General features: G+C 40.0%; 1 protein-coding gene across 1 annotated transcript in view; it reads right to left on the bottom strand.

Moving 5' to 3' along the window:
• Positions 1 to 1,264: 1,264 nt before the first annotated feature.
• Positions 1,265 to 18,009, bottom strand: part of LOC122071517 — a 64,742-nt gene continuing 47,997 nt past the window's right edge. The window contains exons 12-16 of the mRNA XM_042635919.1: positions 2,963 to 3,016; positions 2,218 to 2,463; positions 2,057 to 2,121; positions 1,792 to 1,926; positions 1,265 to 1,424 (exon numbers count right to left, since the gene is read on the bottom strand). Coding sequence (XP_042491853.1) covers positions 1,265 to 1,424; positions 1,792 to 1,926; positions 2,057 to 2,121; positions 2,218 to 2,463; positions 2,963 to 3,016 — 660 coding nt within the window. The remainder of the gene's footprint in view (positions 1,425 to 1,791; positions 1,927 to 2,056; positions 2,122 to 2,217; positions 2,464 to 2,962; positions 3,017 to 18,009) is intronic.

The following is an 18,009-nucleotide window of genomic DNA, read 5'->3' as shown; positions in this document are numbered from 1 at the left end:
CTACTCTGATTATGAGACAGTGGCTATGGATAACTTGGCCATTCTTTAAGAAGATGGAATCGGCCATGGACTCGACTGTGAATGCGACGACTGTGCCTACGGAGCCCAGTTCTTCTGAGGAATAAGATGGACTATTCCTATGTCTTTTTGTGTATATATTCCTGTTGATGCATACTCTGATGTATATAGTTTACTACTGAGATACTGTAAATTGTGAATATTCTCTTTTTGTAAGGTATGTAACTCTCATCTGGATAATTGTAAATATATCTTATCACTTAGTTAGCACTGGAGCTTATGTAAGATATTTTTGTTAGACTGTACATATGTATATAAACTCTGATCTTTCGTAGTATAATTGTGGTGTTATGATATACCCTAGTCTAGATCTTGGAGAAACAGGCTGATTGCATACGGTGAGGTGTCCAGTGCCGCATGCCTTAGCCTATTGGAGGCAGGGTGTGTTCTAACGCACCCGGATTTGTTCTGTTTTGATATCGGACGAAGAAGTTATGGCTTCCGCAATGTTCAGGGGAATTTTGGTCATTTTACATGCCTGAGACTGTTGACGGGTTGTTCTGGAAGTTAGTAGAGCTTCGAGTCATGGTCCATAGCCTTTTCGTTTCGGCTCAATCTAGATCCATATGAGAGAGTTATGGAGTTTTCCACAGAACTAGTCTGGAAAATCCAAAATTTGGATTGGAAATGGCTCTCAGGTTGTCAGGTTCTTCCAACAGTATTTTTATAATTGGAGGATCTTAACAGCACGAATAGGGAGACTACTTGAATGATCTAATTGATCACACAAGCCATTTATTTATAATAAGCAAAGAAAATAAAAAATTACAAGTATACCCCCCATCTAGCCGCCCCACGCTAAATAGGGTCGGTGGAGAGGGGAAAGGACGATTGTGCCCCTACAACACTTAAACACATTCTAACACTCCCCCTCAAGTTGGCAGATAGATATCACACATGCCCAACTTAACTAAACAAGGGGAAACACCTTCCCGACTAACCTTTTTATGAACACATCAGTTAACTGATCATCAGACTTCACAAAGGGAATACAAATCAAACCAGCATCCAACTTTTATTTGATGAAGTGTCTCTCAATCTCCACTTGTTTGGTACGGTCATGCTGTATTGGATTATGTGCAATACTGATAGCAGCCTTGTTATCACAGTAAAGCATCATAGGAAGATGACCAGGTACACCAATATCATCTAACAACATACGTAACCACAACAACTCACAAATCCCCTATGCCATTGCACGAAACTCTGCTTCAGCATTGGACCTAGCAACCACATTTTGCTTCTTACTGCGCCAGGTGACAAGATTCCCACCCACAAAGGTATAACAACCTGAGATGGACTTTTTGTCAGGACCAGCCCAATCAGCATTTGTATAGGCTTCAACTCTAAAATGATTATGAGGAGATAAAAGATCCCTTTTCCTGAAGCTAACTTCAATTACCTTAAGATACGTGTAACGGCCTCCATGTGGGAGGAATAGGGATCATGCATAAACTGACTTGCCAAGCTTAACAGCCACAACAATATCAAACCGTGTGGGAGAGATAGATCAAGTTTCCAACCAACAGTTGATAAAGGCCTTTGTCCACTAGTTTACCCTCCTTTTCCTTGAGCCGAGTATTAGTTTCATAGGAGTATCCGAAAGATGACAACCCAACAATCTAGTTTCAGATAACAGACCAAGGATGTACTTCCTCTGAGAAAAAGAAGATGCCTTTAGAAGACCGAACAACTTCAATCCAAAGAAAGTACCTTAGTTTTCCAAGATCTTTTATCTCAAAGTCTCGACCAAGAAAGCTCTTGAGACCACCAATCTCAACACTGTCATTTCTTGTTACCACAATGTCATCCACATAGACAATGAGAATAGTAACTCTATCACTAGACCTTTTTATTAACAATGTGTGGTCAGCATTACTTTGCATGTACCCCACAGAGATCATTGCCTTGTGAAACTTCCAAACCATGCCCATGGTGACTGTTTCAACCCATATAGAGCATGCTTCAATCTGCAGACCTTGCCCTAAGTTCCCTCACTGGAGAATCTTGGGGAATATCCATGTACTCCTTATCGAGCTCTCTCTGGATGAAAACATTCTTAACATCAAGTTGTTAGAGATCCCATCCTAGTTTTACTGCATACGAGAGTAAAACTCGAACATAAGTCAGCTTAGCAACCAGTGCAAATGTCTCTTGGTAGTCGATTCCATATGTCTGAGTGAACCTTTTAGCCACCAGCCTAGCTTTGCACTTGTCCACTGAGCGATCCAATTTCTGTTTTACCACAAACACGTATTTACACCCAATTGGTCTCTTTCTAGAAGGAAGAGTCACAAGTTCCCATGTATCATTCTTTTTTAGGGCTCCCATTTCTTCCACCATTGTTACCTTCCATTTTCCATCTGCATATGCTTCCTGCCAATTCTGCGGAATATGAACAGAAGAAAGAGAGGACACAAATGCATGATAGGAGGGAGAAAGGGAATCATAAAACAACATGGAATATGGGTGTGGAGTATAAGTCCTAATATCTTTCCTAAGAGCAATGATTTTGTTTTTTCTTTTTCCCTTCAGGGCTGTATATTCCCCCCCCCCCCCAATTATTTCTCTCCCTTGGTAATGAATTTCTTATTCACCCAAAAAATATATGAAGGACCTCAGTTTCAGTTTAGTTCTCATGTTTCTCAATTTCCTATTTATTTACAGAATATGCAACATAAATTAATTTTTATGTACTATAACAGCAGTTAACTTATGTAGCCTCTAAAATATTATCTGCTCATTCCATGGAGATGATACAGATAATCAGACTCAACTAAAGGTATATATTAATTGTCAGATAACCAGGATAAAATAAACCTGAAAATCTTAAATCTTTCTTCAAAATAGTTAAATATGGATCAAGCAGTAGAATTTACCTCACATCTTGCTTAAAATCTTCAGGGTCCTCATAAGAAGCGACACGCTGATAAATAGTCTGACAAAGGAAAAAGAAAATAAACAACAATAGGGGAATAATGAGGACTGCAAACGCCAAAGAACATCCTACAATTTCCTTATAAAGGATATTCATTTGATTGGATAGGATTCATTGAAACCCCACATTTCAGATTATTGTGACATGACGTTAAAAATGATGGTGGCAGTTGTGCAAAATATACTCATTCTACATTATACCAACTGATGAGAAGTATTACTATCAATATTATGGAGAAGAGACTCTACATGATATAGATCAATGGTTCTAGCACCGGTGTAGCCGCAGGAAGAAGGCCCAAAAACCAGTCCAGAATAGCTGTGAGATTCAGCTGCTGTGGGAAGACAGCCTGTCAGGTATGGTCTGGTTCTTTATTGATTCAATGGAGCATATTATAAGGGATCTAAGGACAACTTGCATGGATGAAGAAACTGTGGAAAATATATTAGATCTTGTGGGCCCCATTTGGCCAAAGCATGGAGATAAATTAGGGAATATTTACAGCCCGCGTGGAAGTTAATATGCGAAGGATTTAACAAATCCATGGGTCCCAGCTAACTGTTATTTGGAGATATTTTAGGGTGGCTACTTCCTTGGTTTGAGAATATTTTTAAAGATAATTTTGACAGCTGTTGTGGACCCATAGACAGCTTGCATGGGAGATAAGCCATGGACAGCTTGCATGGGAGATAAGCCCAAGATAATTGCTGCCTTGTGTGATAGTTTTTTTGAAGTCATATTCTATTTATTTCTATTCTTGTAATTGACTACTAGGAAGATATTATTAAGTTTCAGTTTCTGTTTCTGTTTCCATTACTAGGCATTAATTAGGTTCCAATTACAATATTTTATTGGGTTGTTATTATACTTTCTAATTTGTAGGGGGGCATCTAGTCATGATTTGGCAGCCTTCTATAGGTATGCGAACGGTTTCTAATTGACTATTTTTCTTCTCCTTGTAATTGAAAGTTATTAATACAAGAAGGGAGAGATCCTCCCAATGATTTGCGATAATCAATGTTTGAAGTTTTCTTCATGTAGTTATGCAATTTAATTGAGAGGTGAGATGCCTAGAGAGGGTGATACTGTTAGAGTTTTGAGTACTAAGGATAGTTTAGGAACTAGTTATGTTACTTGTTGCCTTAATTGTAATTCTTTTTTTTATCTTTTTTACCTCCCTAGGGAGGTGTATGTAATTCCATATAATATATTAGTGAAGCAATATATGTGGTAGACAGATCATTCTCTCATAACAACATTCTACCTCCCATCTCTATTCTTCTCCTTCCACCTTCTTCCCTAAACTTCTCTTCTCCTCTCTTATTCTCTTGTTCTCTTCTAATCTCTATAGTATAACTTGGTATCAAAGCTCTACGATCTTAGTTTGAGAGTCGTTCTTTAAGCTTCCCACTTCCATTTTCTCTCTTTGGAACCCTAGATTGTAAAGGGGTTCCAAAGAAGGGACCATTATGTAAAAAGCTTGAAGAATTCATAAAATGAGTTCAAAGAAAGGTCAAAACAACCCTAAGAAGTTCTATGTGAAGACAGAGAATATTGGAGCTGTTTGGAACTCATATCAACAAAAATCAGGTTCTACAAGTCTACCGCAAGCTTCTTCTTGGGATTCCTCTCTCTCTCTCTCTCTCTCTCTCACCTGACCACCATTAGAATTGGTGTATGGCTCTTTTGGATTTCCCAAGGCACACCTACCACCTATGTATGCCCTTGGTTCTAGGAGAATAGATTTATGACTCCACAACTCAAATCTTGCTCTCTTTCAAGGTACGCCTCCCCTATTTTGTGCCTTTTTTACATCTGAAATGCAATTTGTGGTGGATTCCAGTAATCTTGGGTTGATGAGATGTATTGTTTGGACTATTGAAGTGTTATGGAGTAATGGTTCAACCTGAAATGTTCATTTGAGTTGGATTTTTGGTGTTGTGTGTTTGCTGCCCTGGCTAGATTTGTTTCTGAGCATTGGAAAGGAAGATTTGGGTAGAGTGTGTACTCCCCATCTTGTGTGGTTTCTTTTATACAATATGTCTATTGGCAGTGGACTTGGTGAAGGTTATACCAGTGCATCGTGTAGTGCTCATCCTACTCAGATGACTTCTAAGAATCCAAATACTCAGATTTCTATTGCGAAGCTGGACAACACCAACTATTTGGATTAAGCTCACTATGTGAAGCTTTCCTTGCAGAGTAGGGGAAAACTGGGGTATGTTCCAGGTACCTTCCAAGCTCCCAACTAAAATGACCCAACGTATCCAAAATGGAAGACTGAGAACAACCCTGTCATAACTTGGCTGATATTTTCTATAAAACCTGAGGCTGGAAGGAGGCTTATGAGAAAAGAGACTACCAAGGACATTTAGGATAGTGTTGCCAAAACCTTTGACCTAGTGGGTGGTCGGCTAAGGTCTATCAACCACTCCAGAAGGTCATTACAATGAAGCAAGGAGATATGGCCATTTCTGAGTACTACAACATTGTCATTGGTCTCTGGGAATAGTATGATTACTACAAGGACCTCCAATTGTCCAATCCCGAAGATGAAGCTAATGTTTACCAAGGAGCATGTTCTTATCTTACTCAGTAGTTTGAATCCGGAGTATAAGCCAACCCAGATACAAATCTTGGGCCGATCTCCTCTTCCATCTCTTGATGAGGTGTAAAAAAGCAAATACCCCCTATTTGAATCCAATAAAAATAGTTTAAAAACCAAATTCCAAAAGGATAAAAAGTCAATCCTCCAGTCCAAGAACAAAAATTGATTTTTGGTTGTAGGGGCGATTTTCAACTTTCAAATGTTGGGATTTTTCTCAATTTTGAAAATATTATAAATCTTATCATGGTTAAACATTGCTAAAAACCAAAAATCTGGTAAAATAATATTTTGTTTTGATGTCTATAAAATTATTTTCATTCAGGTGATTTTAATAGCATTCACGCACTTTAAAATAAGTTTCATCCATAGTTTATTAATCTTAGACTTGTTGGAAAGCTGGTTTTGTGTTATACCTAATATAAAAGATCTCATGTAAAAACAAATCATTTGACCAGTCAAACTTATTATAGAATAAGTATTTCTCTAAATCTTAATTTTTTATGACTTAATATTGCTTAATGTTGATTTTTGATAACTTGATGTGGCTTAATATTGATTTTTTTTATGATACAAGGTATATGTAGCATACTAAATAATACTAGAAAAGAGAAAAAATAAAAATAAATAAATAAATACTTGGTCGCCTTGTTCACCTTAAGGCGAACGAGTTGTTGCCTAAGCACTTAGGCAATCCACCAACGCCTTGGTTCGCCTTGGCACCGTGACAACTATGGTTTTTTTTGCCAATAAACATGCCTCATAAATAAAAAAATAATAAAATAATAAAATAATAAAATGACTCAAATTACACTGCTTAAAAGAAGGAAAAAACCTAGCTAAAGTCCCTGAAGGAAGATGTCCCACCCGATGGTGCCACTGTAGTAACTTAGGATTGGGAGGTGATGAAGATGTCTGAAGAGCTTGACCAGAGATCGAAGAAGATCCATCATCAAGCAGATATATACCACCTCACACTCTACCAGAGCCAATCATAACCCATGTTACCCGATTCTGAAAAACATAAAATAAGAAGGAAAAAATGTGACTTTGCAATTAAGACTAGAAGTGAGGGTACTAATGGACAATAAATTAGTGGGAAAGGATGGAACATGCAAAACAGACGAAAGTGATAATGGAGGATTACAGTGAACAGAGCCCTTTCCAAAAGTAGTGGAAAGAGTCCCATTAGCTAACCAAACCTTACCATTACCATTTCAGGGAGCAGCAGACCGAGATAGAAGAACTTGTCATGTGATCTGATGCCCCAAAGTCGATAACGGGGAGGACTGAACAAATGTGCTATGACCACACAAATAGGTACCAAAACTAGCAGGGGTGGAGTTTGCAGTAGAAAAAGCGGAGGTAGAACAAGCAAATGTAGGTTGACGAGGGTCCAACCTAGTCAGAAGATGCCGAAAGGCAAGAAGTTTATTTGACGATAGAGAAACCGCTGAAGTGATTGGTGTAGGATCAAATGCCTCAATATGGTTGGCATGAGTGGAATTACCACTACCTTTTCCAAACGCATCAACAGGATTGCCATGGAGCTTCCAACAATGCACCTTGGTATGGGCTCCTTACCGCAATAACGCATTGCATAGGTGCTTTGGTAGAGGAGCCACCAAACCGTGGGGCTTCACTATGGGGCTGAGTGCCAGAAACAAGAGCTGATCTCTTTAGGGGAGCGATAATAGGTTGTGGCAGCATAGTAGAATAGTGGTTGTCCTCAAGCTTAATCAAAGAAGAGGCTTGCTCCAGAGTAGGAAAAGGGTTACGACTCAGAACATGAGCCCATAGTTGATTGTATTCAACATTCAGCCTTGCCAGGAAATCATGTAATCGAATTATCTTCCCATATTCTTGAAGCTAATAACATCAGTAGGGGTGGAGTGAACGAACTCCTCATAAAAATCCAACTCTTGCCATATAGTTCGCAACTAAAAATAATATTGTGACAAATTTAGCTTCTTTTGCTTCAGTTCATGAACCTTCTTGCGAAGTTCGAAAGCTTAACCATCATTCCCAACCCGGGAATAAGTGTCCTATGCAGCCTTCTACATCTTAGCAGTGGAATCAAGAAGTAGATAGCCACGAGCATTCTATAGCTGGATAGAGTTGACGAGGAAGGGAATTTGCACATTCCCATTTATCAACAACTATACCTTTAGTGGGCCGCTTTGTGTCTCCAGTAAGATATCCATAATAACAGATTTAATAGAGGCAGCACAAGCGTGATCGTATCTGATAGTTAGTACCATCAAGCTTGATAGCACACATAGGGAATGTGGGATGATTGCCAAAGGAGTTCCTATCACCACCAGTGAATGCAATCAAAATTTCTGACATAATGACCACTCAAAGAAGCCGCAGGGATGAAGAATAGCTGGAACAAGCCTAATAGACCTAGCACAAGCAGCAAAAGCACCGAAAAGCAAGTAAAAATTCTGAATACCAAAAATAGATAAGAGTATAAAACCCTGAAAAAGTCAATCTCTGGTTATTTTTTCTTTTTTTACCTGGAAAGCTCTCTTGAGATGATAAGGTGGCTAACATAGGCCACAAAACAAGTAGGCAACATTATAGGGAGACATATTTAAAGCTGATCAGTGTAAAAAGCAGGGAAGAACCACCCTGGCATAAAAAATCGATCAGAGTGAAAACCATGAAAATCGATTAAGGAAAAAAAGGGCTGGGTCTCTGAGATCATTAGAGAGGAGAGACCTAAGAGCACAAACTAGAAGAAAGAAGGAACTAGAAGTGACTCTCGGTGGTTTAAGGAGCTACCACCGAAAGGGGGGTGAGAGAAGAAGAGACGAGAGAGAGAGAGGGGCCGGTGGGAGGTGTTGTTCTTAAGAAATCAAGAAGGTGAGAGAGGCTCGAGAGAAAGATATGGGAGGCCTCAATTGGATTTAAGGATTTGATACCATGTTGAACGGTATAATGACTTGTGTCTAATGGGACACATGCCATCTTTATTTATAATATGGAGGAGCACAGTCTAGAATGAATACAAGACTAAAATACCCAAAATAAGACAATTCTACCCTTGTACCCCATTTTACAACACTATTCTTGTAATTGGCTACTAGGAAGATATTATTTTCAGTTTTCTATGTTTCATTACTAGGCATTAATTAGGTTTCAATTACAAGATTTATTGGGTTTTTAGTTTCTATTTTGATAGATTGCTATTTTACTTTATAATTTGTAAAGGGGGGGGGGGGGACCTAGTCACAATTTGGCAGCCTTCTATAGGCATGCACACTATTTCTATTTTCTTGTTTTCATTTTTCCTCTCCTTGTAATTGAAAGTCATTAATACAAGAAGGGAGAGAGCCTCCAATGATTTGAGATAATGAATGTTTGAAGTTTTCTTCATGAAGCTGTGCGATTCAGTTGAGAGGTGAGATGCCTTGAGAGGGTGATATACCCATGGGTGAGCCTCGGGAGAGAGAGAGAATCAATCCAGTTATCCTATTTTATCCTGTATTTCTATCTTCTATTTTCTTTTTCTTTTTTCTTTTTTCCATTGATCTGAGGGAGTAATCTGTTCTGCATTTTAGGAATCTGTTGAAGGTCACTCAAAGGCTCGATTCCACTATTGGGAAGCATTGTTTGGCTGTATTTGAACGCTGGTGCTATTGTTGATCAAGAACCCTGCACAACAGTACACTCAAGTGGGGTTTCAAGGCTTTGTTGTAATGGATTGTTGATATAGGAGGGTGCCTAGACAACTAGGTCTCCTATAGGGACTACTGAACAAGATAAACTCAATAGGGCTTGGATTGGGTTAGGTTCAATAGAGCTCAACAATAAAACAGATTTAGCATGCAAAATAATGGACTAATTAACAAAGCAGCAATGATCAATAATAATCTAAGCAGAAAAACGCATAAACTACTTAAGCATCAAATGGGGATATGGGGAAGGGAACATAACAGCATGTATATGTTAGGTTTATCACAAATCAGCTAAGACACAAAGCATGATAAACAAACCATATAGTTCTCTGAAATCAGCCAGCTAGTAAAAGTAAATCAGCAGGGATTCTTTAAAGACAACAGAAAATAAAAGGCGTGAAAACAGAGGACAGTTTCAGATTTCAGTGGAGGGGATGGAAAGGTAACAAAGGAATCAATGGAGGTGGAATAGGGAAGAGATTTACTTACCTTATTGCTGTCCAGATCTGAGGAGAAGAAAAGAAACCAAGGTCTTCCAAAAATTACAGAGGTGTGATCCACTTTGGTTGATGGTGAAAATCCAGCTTGTGGTTGAAGTGATCATTAATAGTTCTAATGGAGCTTGTATGAGTGATGGAGCCTTCAGCAGTTCACGAACAATAGATACAGCAATGAAGCAGTAACCGAGAAAGACAGAGGATGAGAGAGAGACGAGAAGAGAGAGAACAGCGAGAAAGAGAGGGACTAATGAGAGAGAAAAAGGGAGAAACGAGATTGAGGGAGAGAGGAAATCGTGGGGGGTTGGGGCTGTTCTTCTTGCTTTAATAATTTTCATCCATTGAAAAAAACTGATGGCCAATGGCCTTACAAATATAATGGAAAAATACTACCAAAAATAAAAAGAGTTACTTTAGGAAAACAATCTCTGAAAGTAGGGAAGACACCAGGCCCAGATGAGGTCCCAATTGAAGTGTGGAAGAGTTTGGGACCACATGGAGTTGTTTGGTTGACTAGGCTGTTTAACAAGATTATGAACACGAATAAGATGCCTGATGAGTGGAGGAGAAGCATTATTGTCCCAATTTACAAAAATAAAGGCAATATCCAGAGCTGCAACAACTATAGAGGCATAAAACTTATGAGTCATACTATGAAACTATAGGAGAAGGTAATAGGAGTTCATTTAAGAAGAGAAACTAATATCTCAGGGAAACAATTCGGTTTCGTGCCTGGGAGATCCACTACAGACGGGATTTACCTACTTAGGAGGCTTATGGAAAAAGTCAGAACCTACAAGAGGGATCTTCATATGGTCTTCATTGACCTAGAAAAGGCCTACGACAGGGTTCCCAGAGATCTAATCTAGCAGGTTTTAGAGAAGAAAGAAGTGTCAAGTAAATACGTGGATATGCTTAAAGACATGTATGGAGATATGGTGACTAGTGTGAGATTTGTGGGAGGCCAAGGTATTGAGTTCCCGATTAATATTGGGTTACACCAAGGATCCGCATTGAGCCTTTACCTATTTACACTGGTCATGGATGAATTAACCAGGAATACTCAAGGAGAGGTCCCATGGTGCATTCTTTTTGCAGATGATATTGTATTGGTCAGTGAAACAATGCCAAAGATTAATGATAAGTTGGAACTATGAAGATATACTCTGGAATCGAGAGGTCTTAAGATAAGTAGAACAAAGATGGAATATATGAAGTGTAACTTAAGTCGATTGAGGAATAATTGCGAGGAAGTGAAAATTGAGGGGAGAGAGATCCCGCAATGTGACTGTTTCAGATATCTGGGCTCTATTTTAAACAAAGAATGTGAGATTGATGATGATGTTTCCCACAGAATTAAAGTAGGATGGATGAAATGGAGAGGGGCGTCTGGAGTGTAATGTGACCGACGTATTCCTGTAAAGCTTAAGGGAAAATTCTACAGGACAGCCATAAGACCAGCTATGATGTATGGTGCAGAATGTCGGGCAGTCAAGAAGCGTAACATAGATAAGTTGAGTGTGGCTGAGATGAGGATGTTGAGATGGATGAGCGGCAAAACCCTGAGAGATAGAATAAGGAATGACCAAGTTAGAACGGATTTAGGAGTTGCACCAATTCAGGATAAGCTCAGAGAATGTCGGTTACGATGGTTTGGGCATGTCCAAAGGAGGCCTTTGGATGCCCCAGTACGAAAGAATGACCAGATGCAGTTGAATGGAGCTAAAAGGGCTAGGGGCAGGCCAAAAATGACCATTAATGAGCTAGTTAGAAGAGACATGCAAAAGTAAAGTCTTCACCCTAATATGGCATCTAATAGAGCTTTCTGGAGGGCTAGGATCCGAGTTGCCGATTGTTTATGAGTGGGATGTCCTAAAGTTTTTTTTTTTTTTTGGCGGACCTATGTAGCTGACCCCATTTAGTTGAGATAAGGCTAAGCCTTGTTGTTTGTTGTTGTTGTTGAATCTCTGAAATAAAGAAAATACCTAATAGACCAATAAGATAAATATCTAGTTTCCTATTTATTCAAAACAACTAAATAATAAGACAAACTAAAGCAAAAATACTAAACTGAACAAGATCTAGTGGGGGCCACATATATTGGCCGATTGGGAGGAGAGAGAGTTGTATCCAGTGCTGGGAAGGCTGGTTCAATTCTCTCTCCTTCCTTCTTCTTTCCTCTAGTTTCCTTCTGTGAGACCCTCCTCCAGCCAAATAGAGTGCAAACGTGGCTGGGTCTTGCGCTTACACCGTTGGTACACGTGGATGTCCCCATCAATTGTTGCTGTGATTCAATACTTGATCTAACATTTACTAGTTGTGTATGAGATCCTGCCATAACATATATCCCCTGAGGTTTAAACTATTTCCAACTGTTAAGTGTTACTAGGCCTTACCATTATTCCAAGGGTGTTTATGATAGTATATGGTGGTTTATGAGTAGTATTGTAATTTGCTTGTTTAAGTCATAACCTTACTGGTAATTAGTATTGGCTAGATATTCAATCTAGCAAGATTCTTCTCTCTCTCTCTCTCTCTCTCTCTCTCTCTGTTTTCTATCTTTCTTTCTTTCTTCTTCTTCTTTTTTCTCCTTTGTTTGCTGATTTGTTAGGGTTTGATACTGTTACATGGTATTAGAGCCTAATTAATACTAGTGTTGTCTAAGAGGGAGAATGTTGGGTTTTGGGCCACACTAATATGGGTGATCCATATGCGCCTATAGTGTGTTGTTGGCCCACTTTGAAGGATAGGCCCAGCCCAACCATTGTGGGAGTGGTTAGGGCTGGGTGGACTACTATAAGTTGTCACTCTACGGTCCCTATAGACTGCAGTCACGTTACGAGAAAACACAGACTCACAAAGCTATGAGAGAGATCCGTGAGGGAGACTGTAGAAGACCCTAGAGGTTTATTCGAGGGATCCATCTTCAAGCGTGAGGAACCTAATTCATCATTAAAGCTTCAGGAAGCTTCCCAAACTGCATTACAAGTGTTACAAAACCCAATATCTGTAACCAGTAACTTGAGAGTAAGAGAAGAGAGAAGGAGACTAAGAGAGAAGAAGAGAAGAGAGACTACAAAAGGGGAGCAGCCAATTGTATTCTCTAGTCCCCCCTACCATCAATATTTATTAACACCAAAAGTAGTACAATCAAACTAGGAAACTAAGTCCTTGTGCCACAACCAAGACAAAATAGGAAGTTTATCCTAATTAGTAAGTAGAAATCTATCCTAATTAGGGAAAGAAATAAACTAAAGCAAGGAAGTAAAACTCATCCAAGATAGGGACACTCCCCATATCGTGGTACATATCTTAACACTCCCCCTAGCTGGAGTATACATCTATCAAAAGAAAACTTCCAGCTTGGACCAACAAGAATAGAAAATTAAACATAACACCGGTCTTGAGTAGTAGTGGTAGACGCTAGAGAGCACAGAGAGAACTCCAATCATCCACATCATAAAGTCAGTAGCATCAAAGGCGCTTCCCAAGGAAGGCAGGTAATAGGTAGGAAGTAGCAACAATAGGTTACGGAGGTAGGCATATATCGACATCAGGTTGTTAGGGACCAAGAGGCAACATCAGGGTGCCGAGGTAAGCAAGTAGCAGTATCGGGTGCCGGGGTAAGCAAGTAGCAGCATCGGGTGCCGAGGTAAGCAAGTAGCAACATCGGGTGCCGGGGTAAGCAAGTAGTAGCATCGGGTGTTGAGGTAAGCAAGTAGCAGCATTAGTGCCGAGGTAAGCAAGTAACAGCATCAGGTGCCGAGGTAAGCAAATAGCAGCATCAGGTGCCGAGGTAAGCAAGTAGCAGCATCAGGTTGCCGGGGTAAGCAAGTAGCAGCATCAGGTTGCCGGGGTAAGCAAGTAGCAGCATCAGGTGCCAAGGTAACAAGTACCAGAATAAAGCAAATAATATAAGAACTGCAATTGAGTAGATACTAACTCCAATCTCCCCCTCACGTGTAACATTACACATGGACATACTATGTCCAATAATTAGCATATCAAAGGATGAGCAGTACATATAATCCCATAATCAAGAGCAACCCATGAAAAGAATTTTCAATCTCCCCCTGATGGAAGCAAATCTGAATAGAGAACTCCAATTGCCATGCATGCAAGTAACTATAAATTCCAAATTGAGGTGATCCCGAGCCGACCAAAGCAATAATTTGGTAGATTTATATATCTAATGGTAATTTTGTAATTACATCATGCAATCCTCAATTGATGCGGGAGCGAGGTCAAAATACCCAATTGGGTTCGGCATAGACCCACGCAAGTGCACAATAGGCAAATAACAAAGGGTGATGGCAGAATCGTAATTATTAGTGTCCAAGAGGGTACATGGTAGGTGACAAGGCTCTAGGATAGGAAAATATATAATAGTAATGGCAATTTGGCAAATCTGAAGTGTCCAAAGATGGGTGGCAATCTGGTAAATAAATTGAAATTGCAAAGGGAATGAGACGATTGTAATTAATCACAAGTTCCAAAGTGGAATGGTAATTTAGTAATAAAAGGAAACTATAATTAAAATCACAATCCAAGGCCAAAGGGTAAACTAGGAAGGGGAAATAATTCAATGGCAATATGTAAATAAGAGGGTAAAGGAGGGTCAATGATATGGTTAAAAGGGGAAACTAAAGAAAAAAGAAGTTTTGATGCCTTGAAATAAGGTAACGTGTGAGATGGGTGTCTTTATGGCAATGTGTAACTAAGGAGTAAAGGAGGGCTATTAATATGGAAAGTCAAATAAGTAAACAATTAAGGGCTAAAAGAGGGGTAATGTAACAACTCACGATTCTGATTTTGAGGTTATCTTCAACCTCAAAACTTCTCAACCAAACATGTAACCAGCGACAGCGGAAACCATAATGAAAGAAGCAAAAACCAGGGAGGAAACCCATTGACTTACGGAAACCTGATCGCGAGCAGAGTAAGAGCAGCGGAAATCAAGCTTCTTCCTTCGATAACCATGGCAGAAAATCAGGGAAGAAAGGTGGCTGATAACCAACAAATACCAGAAATCAATAGGAACAGGTTGACTCTGTTTCAAAAAATCAGCAAAACCTTGCAACATATGTTCAATTAGCAGCAAGAATCCATTCGGACATATTCAGAAGTAGAAAACACGAACAAAACTTCAGCACAGATTTATTCGATCAGCAGTATTGCAGCAGCTCATGGAAAGAATCAATCTATCAACAACATCAGCAATTGATTATCAGTAGCAGAAAACAAAGAACCAATCGACGCCAGTGGAAAATGATAGATACACCAGATTCGAAACCGAAACCAGCAACTAATAATAAAATCGCAGCAGCAGATGGAGGCTTGGATCAGAAACGATAGCAGAAATCAGCAACCATGGGGATCAGTAGTAGTAGAATTAGCAGCAGATATTTTATTTATACAAATAATCTTCATGGAAACCCTAGTTCTTTTTTTTTTATAAGAACTAGGGTTTCATCAGATGCAAAAGACCTTGGAACGACTCTCAAAATTGCTTCTGGTTACAGCTCTGATACCATGTTACAAAACCCAAGATCTGTAACCAGTGACTTAAGAGAGTAAGAGAAGAGAGAAGGAGGCTAAGAGAGAAGAAGAGAACAAGAGAACAAGAGACGAAGAGAAGAGAGACTGCAAGAGGGGAGCAGCCGATTGTATTCTCCAGTCCCCCCCTACCATCAATATTTATTAACAGAAAAAGTAGTACAATCAAACTAGGAAACTAAGTCTTTGTGACACAAGCAAGACAAAATAGGAAGTCTATCCTAATTAGTAAGTAGAGATCTATCCTAACTAGGGAAATAAATAAACTAAAGCAAGGAAGTAAAACTCATCCACGATGGGGACACTCCCCATATCGTGGTACATATCTTAACAACAGGTATGGTTCTAAAGTCCCTTAGTTCATGTTCTTTCTCTGTAACAACTCTCCAATGTTTATGTGTGTTCTAATCATAGTGAGGGGACAATCCTTAGGATTATTTCCCTAACATTAACATCAAATAGAAGGAGTTTTCATTGCCTTAGATATGATCGACTAGCATCTCTCAAGTATTTTTGCATTTCAGCCCACTTTACTTTCTATTTTCCTCCCACACTTGTGCTAGGGACCTTCTGCTGTTCACATGGAGTTCACAAGCTTTCCAATCACTCAAATCGGACTTGTATTGAGCAAGTTGTGCTCAATTGAAACTCAAGCATGGTTGGAAAACTCGGCGATATATCGGCGAGATTTTGGATATTTCAGAATTTTTACTTTTACCGAAACGAACTGGCATACAAAACACAAAAGTCTATAATTTCGGTCATCTCGGTCATATTTCAGTAATTGCATTTCAAAATTTCTCATTTCGCCAAAAACAAATGCACTATTTTGTCAAAATTCCGGCCATCTCAATCATATCGTTTCGCTCATTTCACTAACTTTGGCCACTTCAGTCATTAGCCCCCCCCCCCAAATGGCCAAGCGAAACACATGGAAAAAAGTACACTATTTTGGAAAAAATTCGGTATATGAAACCACCGAAACACTGAAACAAAACAAGTTTTTGAACCGTGGGGGGAGAGCCGAGATGAGCCTAAATGGAATCTAATGATTTTGTGTGGCATCTGTATATGTATACGGTTAAGTGGCGTGACTAACAAAAGTTCGATCAGCATTCTAAAATGCGGGTGGAATACTGCTCTTTGGATTGGCTTCGAGGCAAAGAAGGGATTCACAACCAGCACGGCTAATAGGAACGAGTTAAGAAATCTAGGTGTGTGGCTTTTATTTACTTGCATAACACAACCGAGAATCATGACATGCGGGAAGTCATGGCTTGGCAGGGCTAATAGCACCCTTTCAATCTTGTATTCCAAACGCAAGAGCAATATGCACACTTGGATTAGGTTCAAACAATCGGCGAAGGCTCGAAGATGCAGGAGAGTTATGCCCGATATTTGGAATCTCCAAATGGCACACCGTAGGCACATGTTATACCAAAGCTAGCCTCTTGATTAGGCGGGAAAGGCCGCAGCCATTAAATGGGCATATTGCACCCGGGGCTCACAAGATAGCACAAAATGGCATATTGATGACGATTATCACACTCAAGCGTTACATCGGATCAGGACAAGTTGTTATGTTGCATGGCACATAGATTCCAGGAAAGCTCAGACAATCGGCTTCTTCCCGTGGAATCAAACCCGCCTTGTGTCAATGACTCTGTGGATCACGCGAGAAATCTACGGCCACCGGTTCCAATTGGACGGCCTTGGCAGATCTGGAACTTCAAATTAATGAGTCTCAAAGACAACTTACCGAGAGGGCTGCATTTAAGGTGCTTCTTTGCATCATTTCATCGAACAACTTGTAGGCATTCTGATACTTGGTCTCTAGAGCAAGGAACCAACCCCCCTATGGCCAAGACCCTGTAGCCTGCTCGTGCACATGTGGCACGACAAGCAAGCCGATGTTGCTTGCCGCTTGCAAATGTGGCCAACGTAGCCTGCTTGCCTACCTGATGGGCCCTATGTGGGCATGGAAGCATGCTCTCTGTCTGCAGCTTATGCTGTGTTGCCATTAAGCCTACCATCTTATCATGATGATGCTATGTCACTTGCCACCTATGCATCAAACAACATGCATGCATATTGCTACGACGAGAAATCGTCCTAGGACTTCTGTACGATCTACACAGAAGAGAGAACAGAAAACACAAGAGAGTGAGCGTTGGGCTGATCCAGCGGGGCTCTCTGATACTTACGTCAGATCTCCCTATAACAGTAATTCTAAATAGAATGTAAAAGTCTCCATCCCCCAGAAAGGGGGGCTTACCTGGGTATTAGAGTTGTGGAGTGGCGGTCATGGAGAGTCCTTATTTAGGCAAGTCTCTTATTCTCAGTAGGAGTCTGAATATGGCAAGTGCTATACTTGGAGGGTGTGTTAATGGCGGATATTCTTGTTATTAGAACTTTCCATTTCCCGCTCATTGAGGGGGATTCTCCTTCCTTTCAGGGATGACAGAGTTCTTGTAGGTGATGTTTCCCGATTAAAATATATTTACTCTTTGCTTGGAGCCTACGTATTGGACTAGGAGTGGATTTCCTCATATGACAAGTTTTCTTTATTGGAGTCACCAAACGACTGCAGGTTGCTCGGTTGATCGGCCGCTCGTGTACCGAGCCACGGGCGTAGGCTTGACAGTGATTAGT

This window comes from Macadamia integrifolia, chromosome 1 (assembly GCF_013358625.1).
Source record: "Macadamia integrifolia cultivar HAES 741 chromosome 1, SCU_Mint_v3, whole genome shotgun sequence".
In the NCBI taxonomy this organism is placed as follows: Eukaryota; Viridiplantae; Streptophyta; class Magnoliopsida; order Proteales; family Proteaceae; genus Macadamia; species Macadamia integrifolia.
Note: the sequence above shows the minus strand (reverse complement) of the source record. Positions and strands in the feature narration are given on the sequence as shown.